At 47.9% G+C, this 12,819-nt stretch overlaps 1 protein-coding gene across 9 annotated transcripts in view; it reads right to left on the minus strand.

Annotated features, from left to right (window-relative positions):
- LOC122560333 (CMP-N-acetylneuraminate-beta-galactosamide-alpha-2,3-sialyltransferase 2-like) overlaps positions 1–12,819 on the minus strand; it is a 48,833-nt gene that overhangs the window by 19,455 nt on the left and 16,559 nt on the right. For 4 of the 9 annotated variants that reach the window (XM_087994659.1, XM_087994656.1, XM_087994657.1 and 1 more), the window contains 2 exons: positions 3,184–3,576; positions 35–222 (listed from right to left, as the gene is read on the minus strand). In XM_087994659.1, the coding sequence (XP_087850785.1) occupies positions 35–222; positions 3,184–3,447 (452 nt within the window). In that variant the 5' untranslated portion in view covers positions 3,448–3,576. The other 5 variants (XM_043710979.2, XM_087994655.1, XM_043710978.2 and 2 more) reach the window with 5 other exon arrangements.

Consider the following 12,819-nt stretch of genomic DNA (forward strand, 5'->3'; position numbering starts at 1 on the left):
GTTAAAAGTGTTGCTGATAGAATTTAAAACTTGCCTTATTACATAGTCCTGAGAGTCAATCAACTGCCCATAGCTTGATCCTTTGAGATTCCCAGAATTTCCAACAATGGCACATCTCCGACAATGACAGGACCGGCTATTCTCTATAGAATTAAACTTCGGCATAGTCTCGAAAAGTCTGCTGTACATCATCCTCATCCTTGGGTGCCGAGACTGTAACCCCTGAGAAGAGAAACAGCAACTGCAGCTGTTAGAAAAACATCAGGGTCAGCGCAGGTCAAAGGGTAGGATCAGGGTCAGAGCAGGTCAAAGGTTGCGACCAGAGTCAGGGCAGATCAATGCTGGGATCAGGGGTCACCATGGGTCAGATTGTGGATCTGGGGAGGATCAGGGTCAAAGGGAATGGAGCTGATGTGGGATTGGGGATGGTTTAGAGTCAGGTCAGTGTAATGTGGGATTGTAAGCTGACAGAGGCCAATGAGCACAGGGAGAGAATGCAGGTTGGTGGGAGGTTACAGAAGAGGCTGTGGGGGAGATGACCAGGAGAGGTTTGGGCTGGAGGCAACGAGAGAATATCTGAGGGTTCAGCAGCTGATTGGCTGAGACCAGCCCAAAAACAAGAGTCAGAAATAGCAGTTTTTCAAATGATACAAATTGTGAAATTTACAAAAAGCTGGACACTGAATAACAACAAAAGGTTGCTCAGAATTAAATCTGATTCCAAATCCAGTTAGCCCCGATAATATCGAAGAGAATTGTCTGGATATGATCAAGTGGTTAGGCGTCCTGGACCTGAGGAACTGACGTTAAGAATTCCTGCCACTGAGTGTGGTGCCTTCATAACTGAATAGGAAGCAAACTAAAGCACCCACCTTAATCCATTCCATTTTCCTTTCCCCCAGTTGCCTCCAACTCATCTCCTGCAACAAACCATCCACTGGTCCACTCCCAGAGATTGCTCCCCCGACACTGTTACTGTTAGCCAATGTTATTGAGGATTCCATGGTCAGAGACTAGCACAGCACGAGTCTAACCACTGCCTACACTCACAATGGAGCTGCCAAAACCAGGGGTGATAAATGGGTCACAACTTCAAGATTGATAGGGGTACGATGAGGAGAAACATCGTTAGGATTTGGAACGTGCTGCCTGGAAGAGTGGGAGAGGAGGATTCTACAAGAAGTTTCAAAAGGAGCTGGAGGTATATTTGGAAGTGATGAAGTCAGAGGGGTTGTGAAGGTGGGGCTGGAGAGTGGCACTAGCTGGGTAGCTTTCTTGGGACTAGGGCAAACATGATGGGCTGAATGGCCTCTTGCTGTGCTGTAACATTCTATGATTCTGTGATAAATTTGAGGAACATTGCACTAGCACATGTCTTCAGGAGATGGTGAGGAAATTGTCAGAGGCCTTGCCTTCATCAGTTTTATATTTAAAATGGAACCATTGACACTCTGAGACATTGCAATCTGATACAGAGAGAACCCTGTCCCATTTCCCATCAATCAGTACTTTATCCAAAAATTCAGCATTTGGGTTGGAGAAGCCTTCTGAGGAGAGTGTCACTTTGTGCTAGAGAACATTAAAACACCAACAACAAGAAAACCACACAGGCCGTACGCCTTCTGTCTGGATCAGGGAATGGCTGGGGTTAGAGCAATGAAAACCTCCATGACTGGTGACGACAGAAATTTGTGGGCAACATTGGAGCCTGATTGCCTGGAGCTCATTGGCCAGGGGTTAGGATAAGAATCTGGATCAAGCTTGTGTCGGCAGCACCTGTCAAAACGCACCGAAAAGTCAAGACCTGTCAAGACATTTTAGGCACTGTGAAAGTAATCGAGACCTGTCAAAATATGTGTTTATTTTAATCAATGAGAGTGCTTTGGTCAATAAAATATAGTGTCCAACAAAGAACTTTAAATAATAGAGCTTTATTCCTTTCCTATGGTTGGGTACCTGAGGGATACACCAATGAGTTGGCAAGTAGATGTTGTGGGGGGCACATTAAACTGGCATAGGGGTCAGGGGAGTGAGTGGATTGAGGGAGAGTGAGGGCTGGAGGAATATTTTGTTCTTTCATTTGGATTTTTACTTATGGTGGAAAGTCATTTCACTTTTCACCCAGACTTCCTCAGTAACTGACAGCTCTTCCTGTGTCACCCGATCTGACCCCCAGATCAGCTCCATGAACCCTCCCACCCCCCCCCCCCACTACCACCCAGAAAGCATCAGCAGCTTCTTCTGAAAAGTCAAGTTGGAGGAGTTGGGATTTCTCGTGTCTGCGCACATGACCCAGAAATAGGAATCTCCGCAAAGGGAACATACTTGTTTTAGATTAGATTCCCTACAGTGTGGAAACAGGCCCTTCGGCCCAACAAGTCCACACCGACCCTCTGAAGAGTAACCCACCCAGACTAATTTCCCTCTGACTAATGCACCTTACAATATGGGCAATTTAGCATGGCCAATTCACCTGATCTGCACATCTTTTGGACTGGAGGAGGAAACCGGAGCACCCAGAGGAAACCCACGCAGACACGGGAAGAATGCGCAAACTCCACACACGCAGTCGCCCCGAGGCTGGAATCGAACCTGGGACCCTGGTGCTGTGAGGCAGCATTGCTAACCACTGAGCCACCGTGCCATTTTATTCTATTTTATAACCAACCTGTTCAGAGAAGGTACCACACACTTCTGAGGTAGGTGGGACTTGCACCCAGGCCTCCTGGTAAAGAGGAAGAGGCAGTACCACTGCACCACAAGAAAAGGGAACACACTTCGTTCCCTGCTTTAATGTCCCTCATTTGAAAATAAAACACAATAATTGCTTCACTGAGCTCTCAGCCTTCCCCCCCCCCCCCCCCCGACATTAACAGATAGAAAAAGGGATAAATGCTAATGGTGCCCATTAAACTCACAAGCACTACCATCCCAAAGGACAAGAATAATGGGAGCATCACTCCCTGCAAGATCCCCTCCGATCACTCGCCATCCTGACTCGGAAATATTCAACTGTCCCTGGGTCAGAATCCTGGAACTACCTTTGTAGCAGCTTCACAGAGCACAGTGCATCGTGCCACACCAATACTTTCAAGGATTGTTAGGGATGGGCCACAAAATTCCATGTTTAAAAATTCCATGCTTAAAAATTCCGTGTTTAAAATCAATTCTGGATTGACTTACCAACCACCACAGGAGGATGTCCTGAGGGATCTTTTCATTGCTGCTGGTCAATTGTGGCTGAATACTTGAGTTAAACCGCACGTCAAACCAATGGGAGATACCTCGGTCTGAAACACAGCTCTCACAGCTACAGGCTTTGTTTGCACACAGAGCTCCTTCCTTTACCAGACTGTGACTGTAGATAAAGTATAACGGAAGTACAAAACAACAGATCACAAGGAAAACTTTTATCCTTTTGCAAAACTTCCTTGAATTATAGGCCATGTTGCAGCTCAGCTGAGAATCTTTCAGCTCCCGCTTGTCTTGAAGGCGTGGACAGTGTTAAAATCCATCTCAATACCGAGGAAACCATGACCTTCGATGGTCTTTATCATCCTTCAACACCATTCTGAACTGAAAATGTTTAACGTATAAGACAGTAATTTAGTCAAATTTGATCATTAACCAAAGTGATGATTTAGCTCACAATAAGGAAACACCACCCTCTAAGTCACTCTCCTTCCTGCCTGAGAAATATTTCACCACAGTTTCAACACCAACAGAGCTCCCTCAACCACTCAGATAGCCCATGATCTCAAATGAATAGTAAAGCAGGCTCGAAGGGCAGAATGGTCTACTTATTCCTCTAGGACCAAGGTTCCAGTGCTACCAAAAAGCAGTGTGGCTGCACCTCAAGGACTGCAGGAATCAAGAAAGCAGCTCACCATCATCATCTCTGGGGCAATGAGGCACGGACAATACAATACTAGCTCAGCTGTGCTAGCAGCAAATCTGACCATCTCAGAATGTACCTATTTAGAACAATTACATCTCGTAACCTTAGAAACAGTCTTTGTGCATCAAACTCCACCTCAGCCGCTATTTAATGTACTTTCTGTGTTACTCCACCCTGCCTCACTATCTAATAGAGGCTGCTACAACTCACTGTGAACCATCGGGCACAATTATTATTGGCCAAAAACAATAAATGACAGGTAGTTCACACTGTCTAAACAGTTTTTAGGCACAGCTTCTGTCTCTCTCTCTCGCTCACTCTCTCTCAAAGGAGATATTCCTCTGTAGTAGAAAAGCTTCTCTTACACAATGAACTCTCAATGTTCCTGCTGACCCTCCTGTAAATTAAGGGCGATGGAAACTTTCTAAAATTCATTCACAGAACGAGAACATTGCTGGTCAGCGATTATTGCCCATCCCAGAGGGCAGTAAAGAGTCAACCACATCGTTGTGGGTCTGCAGTCCCATGTAGGCCAGACTGGGTAAGGATGGCAGTTTCCTTCCCGAAAGGATATTAGTGACCCAGATGGGTTTTTCCAACAATCGACAGTGTCATCATTAGACTCTTAATTCCAGATTTTTACTGAATCTCACCTGCCATGGTGGGATTTGAACCCGGGTCCCCATAACCTTCCCTGGGTCACTGGATTAAGTCAGTGATAACACAACTCAGCTGGATCTCCCTATTTGAGAGTCGGCCAAAAGAAGTTACATCCATGTCCTGGCTGGACATTTGTGTTATGGTGGTAACACAAAGCCAAGCTCAATGACACATTACTCAGTGACAGGCAGCTCCTGAGAAACTCCCCCAGTCAGATTCAGAGAGGGAGCCACAGGCAGCCATGCGTCCTCCTACCTCTGAGAGCTGCTCCCCTCAATACCCAGCTTGAGACTGTGGCGAAACGGTTTCGGAGGCAGAGAATAGCAGAAAAGCTCCAGCAAAAACCAGTTAGCAGAGAATTGGAGATTGTTGCCGGAAGATATAAGACCAAAACCATTGGAACGTAATCAGTAAACAGTCTCACTTCCTTCCTGCTCAAAGCTAACTCAGCGGGTTCACTGCTGAGGAACAGGGTGCGCCCACACGTTCCTTGATTCACAAAAACCTGTGTAGAATTCCCAGCACAGAAACAGGCCATTCAGCCCATCTTCTACATACTGCTGTCTGTATCCTACATGAGCATTCTCCCACTGCACGTCATCTCTGTCCATCAGCAGATTCTTCTCTGTGCAAGCACAGTATGGTCAGGAAGGAGCAATCACATCCAGAGTGAGACACAGCCCGAGAGAGACTGAAGCCCAGGTTTGGGGCCCAGCACTGACATCACAGGAAAATCAGAAGCCCATTGGTTGGGGACAGCTGCTAACTTGACAATTGATGATAGGTTACTTTCCGGTGAAGGTAAATAGAGGAAATATTTACAGGCCACTATGAAATTTTTAAAAATCAAATTAGGAACTAAATAATTAAACAGGGAGGCCAGATCAACTGCATGATGTGAGAGATGGTGAACCCCATTGGGGTTGAGAGTGACCACATCTGGAATAAGTGCTGAGTGCCTGAGGAACTCTGGCTCCAAGTGCATGAGCTGCAGTCTAAGCATCGAACTCTGCCACACATCAGGGAGGGGGAAGAGTTACTTGGATGCTGTGTTTCAGGAGGCAGTTACATCCCTTACATTAACTACCTCAAATCCAGTCAGTGATCAGGGACAGGAGGCTGCGACTACCAGCCAAGCAGGTAGAGGGATCCGGGAGGTAATGCCGAAGGAGCCTCAGCTCTTGAGCTTGTCTGACAGGTTTGAGATTCTTGCCCCGTGTGGGTGAGAGTAGGGGCTGCAGGGAGGATGAACAAACTGACCGTAGCAACAACATACAGGGAGTCATTCAAGAGATGGGAGAAAAGAGAAATGATTTTGTGATCAGGGAGAGTATAGTCAGGGGAATAGGCACTGTTCACTGTGGCCAGCATAGAGAGTCCCAAACGCTGTGCTGCCTACTTAGTGCCCGGGTTCAGGATATCTGATCTGGGCTGCAGAGGATCTTGGAGTGGGAGGGGGAAGATCTAGTTGTGGACCATGTAGGTACCAATGATATTGGCAGGAAGAGGAAAAAGATTCTGCTGAGGGAATATGAGCAGCTCAGACTAAATTAAAAATCCAAACCAGAAAGATAATTGTTGCTGGGTTACTACCTGCACCACAAACAAATTGGCACAGGGTCAATTAAAGAGGCAAATGTGTGGCTCAAAGATTGGTGTGGGAGAAATGGGTTTGAAGTACTGGGGAAGGAGGGGCCTGTTCTGATAGGACGGGCTCCATCTGAATCATATGGGGAGCAGAGTCCTGGCAAGTCAAATAACTAGGGCTGAGAACAGGGCTTTAAACGAAAGGTTGTTTTCAGTTGCATTGAGGGTAATTAAGACTGAGATAGTTTCTTAATTGGTAAGGGGATCAAAGGTTATGGGGAACATGCAGGAGAATGGGGTTAGGAAACATATCAGCCACAATCGAATGGCAGAGCAGACTGACTGGGCCTTATGGCCTAATTCTATTCCTATATCTAATGGAATTATCGTCTCTCCTCCTCAGGTTTATCCAGTTTACTGTTAAATTATCAACACTACACAAGCCTACAGGAATGAGTTCCACATTCTCCCCACTCCCTGGGGAATAGCTTCCTCCCGAATTCCCACCTGGATTTGCCGCTGTCTGTCTTATTTTTATATAGCCCTCGTTCTGGTCTCACCCACAAAAGAAAACATCTTCTCTACTTGGTCCCTTCCTGAATCTGAATGAAGTTACTCCTCAATCCTGTCCTCTCTGAAGATAAATCCTAGTCTTGTGCTTCTCTGTATTGCTGTTATTTATCATGGTGTTAGCTCAGGTGTCAGCTTTCTTAATCTTTTCTCTACCTTCTCTGATGCCTCTATATTGGAAAATTGAATACAGAATTGTTACAACACAGGAGGCCATTTGGCCCATTGAACCTAAAATGGCATTTCAAACCAGCATCATTACTCAGTGTCAATTCCTGCCTTTCTCATATACCTTTGCAAACTATCACTCTCCAAATGGGTGGCACGGTGGCACAGTGGTTAGCACTGCTGCCTCACAGCGCCAGAGACCCAGGTTCAACTCCTGCCTCAGGCAACTGACTATGTGGAGTTTGCACGTTCTCCCCGTGTCTGTGTGGGTTTCCTCCGGGTGCTCCGGTTTCCTCCCACAGTCCAAAAATGTGCAGGTTAGGGTGGGTTGGCCATGCTAAATTGCCCGTAGAGTTAGATGTAGGGGAATGAGTCTGGGTGGGTTGCTTTTCAGTGTGGACTTGTTGGGCCGAAGAGCCTGTTTCCACACTGTAAGTAATCTAATCTAAATAACCATCCAATAGCCTCTTGAATGTCTCCATTGAACCTGCCTCCACCACATTTCCAGGCAGTATATCCCAGACTTTAACTACTCGCTAAATGCAAGTGGTCTTTTTCCTCATTTTGCATCTTGTGTCCTCTCCTCCTTGTACCTTTTACAAGTGGGAACAGTTTCTCCTTAACTATTCAGTCATACAGCACGGAAACAGACCCTTTGGTCCCAATTGCCAACACTTGCCCATACCCCTCCAAACCCTTCCTATTCATATCCCCATCCAGATGCCTTTTAAATGCTGTAATTGTACCAGCCTCCACCACTTCCTCTGACAGCTTAATCCACTCATGACTTTTAAAATCTCTATCAAATCCCCTGTCAGCCTTTTCCCCAACAATCAATCCTCACTGTTGAATTTCCTCATTCCTAGAATCATTCTTGTAAATACTAGTTTAATAATTTCTGTGCTTTGGAATTTTATTTTCAAACTTTCAATAGACAATAGGTGCAGGAGTAGACCATTCTGCCCTTCGAGCCTGCACCACCATTCAATATGATCATGGCTGATCATCCTTAATCAGTATCCTGTTCCTGCCTTATCTCCATAACCCTTGATTCCACAATCCCCGAGAGCTCTATCCAACTCTTTCTTAAATGAATCCAGAGACTGGGCCTTCACTCTCTGGGTGAAGAAGTTTCTCCTGAGCTCTATCCTAAATGATCTACCCTGTATTTTTAAGCTGTGTCCTCTGGTTCGGCACACACCCATCAGCGGAAACATGTTTCCTACTGCCAGAGTGTCCAATCCTTTCATAGTCTTATACGTCTCAATCAGATCCCCTCTCAGTCTTCTAAACGCAAGGGTACACAAGCCCAGTCACTCCAGTCTTTCAGTGTAAGGTAATCCCGCCATTCCAGGAATTGACCTCGTGAACCTACGCTGCACTCCCTCAACAGCCAGAATGTCTTTCCTCAAATTTGGAGACCAGAACTGCACACAGTACTCCAGGTGTGGTCTCACCAGGGCCCTGTACAGCTGCAGAAGCACCTCTTTGCTTCTATACTCAATTCCTCTTGTTATGAAGGCCAGCATGCTATTAGCTTTCTTCACTACCTGCTGTACCTGCATGCTTACCTTCATTGACTGGTGTACAAGAACACCCAGATCTCTTTGTACTGCCCCTTTACCTAAATTGATTCCATTGAGGTAGTAGTCTGCCTTCCTGTTCTTGCCACCAAAGTGGATAACCATACATTTATCCACTTTTATTCCATACATTTATTCCTTCACTGGAGTTCCAGCACCAGCAACCTGCAGTGAAATGGTCAGCACAGACATGGAAAACAGCTCCATGTCGAGGGAATGTAAAATAACTGTGGTATCAAATGTTAGTTGAGTAGTAGTTCACATATTGGCAGGCACTTCATTAAAGCTGGTAATTACACATTCACCCCAGAGCAGTTTAAGGGGCTGGGGGGATGGGGGTCACTGTCAGATGGGGGATGGGGGATGGGGGATGGGGGATGGGGGATAGGGTGGTCAGTCTGTTGTGACAACGGAGGCCCCAAGATGATGAGGCTGACAACTGGGGGATCGGCTTCAGACCAGCGCAGACCAGCCCAGCCCAGCCAAGCCCAGGCCAGCCCAGCCCAGCCCAACCCAGCCCAGTCCAGCCCAGCCCAGACCAGCACAGACCAGCACAGACCAGCTCAGTCCAGCACAGCCCAGCCAAGCCCAGGCCAGCCCAACCCAGCCCAGTCCAGACCAGCCCAGAACAGCCCAGACCAGACCAGCCCAGCCAAGCCCAGGCCAGCCCAAACCAGCCCAGCCAAGACCAGCACAGCCCACTCCAGACCAGACCAACCCAGTCCAGACCAGACCAACCCAGCCCAGACCAGACCAGACCAGCCCAGCCCAGACCAGAGCAGACCAGCCCAGCCCAGTCCAGATGAGACCAGACCAGACCACACCAGACCAGACTAGCCCACTCCAGACCAGACCAACCCAGTCCAGACCAGACCAACCCAGCCCAGACCAGACCAGACCAGCCCAGACCAGCCCAGCCCAGACCAGCCCAGCCCAGTCCAGATGAGACCAGACCAGCCCAGACCAGACCACACCAGACCAGACCAGACCAGACCAGCCCAGACCAGACCAGACTAGACCAGCCCAGCCCAGACCAGACCAGACCAGCCCAGCCCAGCCCAGACCATCCCAGACCATCCCAGACCAGCCCAGCCCAGACCAGACCAAATAGGCCCAGAGCAGCACAGCCCTGACCAGACCAGACTAGCCCACTCCAGACCAGACCAACCCAGACCAGACCAACCCAGCCCAGACCAGACCAGACCAGACCAGCCCAGCCCAGACCAGCCCAGCCCAGCCCAGCCCAGACCAGCCCAGCCCAGCCCAGACCAGAGCAGACCAGCCCAGACCAGTCCAGATGAGACCAGACCAGACAGCCCAGACCAGACCACAACAGACCAGACCAGACCGGACCAGCCCAGACCAGACCAGACTAGACGAGCCCAGCTCAGACCAGACCAGACCAGACCAGCCCAGCCCAGACCAGACCAGACCAGACCAGACCAACTAAGCCCAGACCAGACCAGAGCAGCACAGCCCAGACCAGACCAGATCAGCCCAAACCAGCACAGACCAGACCAGACCAGCCCAGATCATAGAACATAGAAGAATACAGCGCAGTACAGGCCCTTTGGCCCTCGATGTTGCGCCGATCCAAGCCCACCTAACCTACACTAGCCCACTATCCTCCATATGCCTATCCAATGCCCGTTTAAATGCCCATAAAGAGGGAGAGTCCACCACTGCTACTGGCAGGGCATTCCATGAACTCACAACTCGCTGAGTAAAGAACCTACCCCTAACATCTGTCCTATACCTACCACCCCTTAATTTAAAGCTATGCCCCTCGTAATAGCTGACTCCATACGTGGAAAAAGCTTCTCATGGTCAACCCTATCTAAACCCCTAATCGTCTTGTACACCTCTATCAAGTCACCCCTAAACCTTCTTTTCTCCAATGAAAACAGCCCCAAGTGCCTCAGCCTTTCCTCATACGATCTTCCTACCATACCAGGCAACATCCTGGTAAACCTCCTCTGCACCCATTCCAGTGCCTCCACATCCTTCCTATAGTATGGCGACCAAAACGGCACACAATACTCCAGATCCGGCCGCACCAGAGTCTTACACAACTGCAACATGACCTCAGGGCGCTGGAACTCAATTCCTCTACCAATAAAAGCCAGTACGCCATATGCCTTCTTCACCGCACTATTTACCTGGGTGGCAACTTTCAAAGATCTGTGTACATGGACACCAAGATCCCTCTGCTCATCCACACTACCAAGTATCCGACCATTAGCCCAGTACCCCATCTTCTTGTTACTCTTACCAAAGTGAATCACTTCACACTTACCTACATTGAACTCCATTTGCCACCTTTCTGCCCAGCTCTGCAGCTTCTCTATATCCTGCTGTAACCTGCCACATCCTTCCTCACTGTCAACAACTCCTCCGACTTTCGTATCATCTGCAAACTTGCTCACCCAACATTCTAGCCCCTCCTCCAGGTCATTTATAAAAATGACAAACAGCAATGGTCCCAAAACAGATCCTTGCGGAACACCGCTAGTAACGGCACTCCAAGATGAACCTTTACCATCAACTACTATCCTCTGTCTTCTTCCAGCCAGCCAATTCCTAATCCAAACCTCCAACTCACCCTCAATGCCATACCTCCGTATTTTTTGCAGTAGTCTACCATGGGGAACCTTATCAAACACCTTACTAAAATCCATATACACCACATCTACTGCTTTCCCCTCATCCACCTCCTTAGTCACCTTCTCAAAGAATTCAATAAGGTTTGTGAGGCACGACCTGCCCTTCACAAAACCATGCTGACTATCCTTGATCACATTATTCCTATCCAGATGTTCATAAATCCTATCCCTTACAATTCTCTCTAAGATTTTGCCCACAACAGAAGTGAGACTCACCGGCCTATAGTTACTAGGGTTATCCCTACTCCCCTTCTTGAACAAGGGAACCACATTTGCTATCCTCCAGTCTACTGGCACTACTCCTGTAGACAAAGAGGACATAAAAATCAAGGCCAATGGCTCTGCAATCTCCTCCCTTGCTTCCCAGAGAATCCTGGGATAAATGCCATCAGGCCCAGGGGACTTATCTATTTTCACCCTTTCCAGAATTTCCAACACCTCTTCCCTACATACCTCAAAGCCGTCCATTCTAATTAATTGTGACTCAGTATTCACATCGGCAACAATGTCCTGTTCCTGATTGAATACTGACGAAAAGTATTCATTCAGTGTCTCTCCAATCTCTTCAGCCTCCACACGCAACTTCCCACTACTATACTTGACTGGACCTATTCCTACCCTAGTCATTCTTTTGTTCCTGACATACCTATAGAAAGCCTTAGGGTTTTCCCTAATCCTACCAACTAAGGACCTTTCATGTCCCCTCCTTGCTGCTCTTAGCTCTCTCTTCAGGTCCTTCCTGGCTACCTTATAACTCTCAATCGCCCCAATTGAACCTTCACGCCTCATCTTTACATAGGCCGCCCTCTTCCATTTAACAAGGGATTCCAATTCCTTATTAAACCACGGCTCCCTCACACGACCCTTTCCTCCCTGCCTGACGGGCACATACTTATCAAGGACACTCAATAGTTGCTCCTTGAACAAGCTCCACATATCAATTACACCCTTGCCTTGAAGCCTACTTTTCCAAGCCACGCATCCTTGGTCGTGCCTCACCGCATCATAATTTCCCTGCCCCCAGCTATAACTCTTGCCCTGCAGTGCACACTTATCCCTCTCCATCACTAGAGTAAAAGTCACCGAATTGTGGTCACTGTCCCCAAAGTGCTCACCTACCTCCAATTCTAACACCTGGCCTGGTTCGTTACCCAGAACCAAATCCAGTATGGCCTCACCTCTTGTTGGCCTGTCTACATATTGTGTCAGGAAACCCTCCTGCACACATTGGACAAACACTGACCCATCTAACGAACTAGAGCTATAGCTTTCCCAATCAATATCAGGAAAGTTAAAGTCCCCCATAACAACCACCCTATTACTTTCACTCTTCTCCTGAATCATCCTCGCAATCCTTTCTTTTACGTCTCTAGGACTATTAGGAGGCCTGTAAAAAACTCCTAACAGGGTGACCTCACCTTTCCTATTCCTAACCTCAGCCCAAACTACCTCAGATGGCGAGTCTTCATCCATCGTCCTTTCCACAGCTGTAATACTATCTTTGACAAGCAATGCCACACCTCCCCCTCTTTTACCCCCACCTCTGACCCTACTAAAACATTTAAACCCTGGAACCTGCAACAGCCAATCCTGTCCCTGTTCTACCCATGTCTCCGTAATAGCCACAACATCGAAGTCCCAGGTACCAACCCACGCTGCAAGTTCACCTACCTTATTTCGTATACTTCTT

This window comes from Chiloscyllium plagiosum, unplaced genomic scaffold (genome assembly GCF_037043375.1).
Source record: "Chiloscyllium plagiosum isolate Xiang-an unplaced genomic scaffold, Cpla_swu_hap1 HiC_scaffold_15, whole genome shotgun sequence".
Lineage (NCBI taxonomy): Eukaryota > Metazoa > Chordata > Chondrichthyes > Orectolobiformes > Hemiscylliidae > Chiloscyllium > Chiloscyllium plagiosum.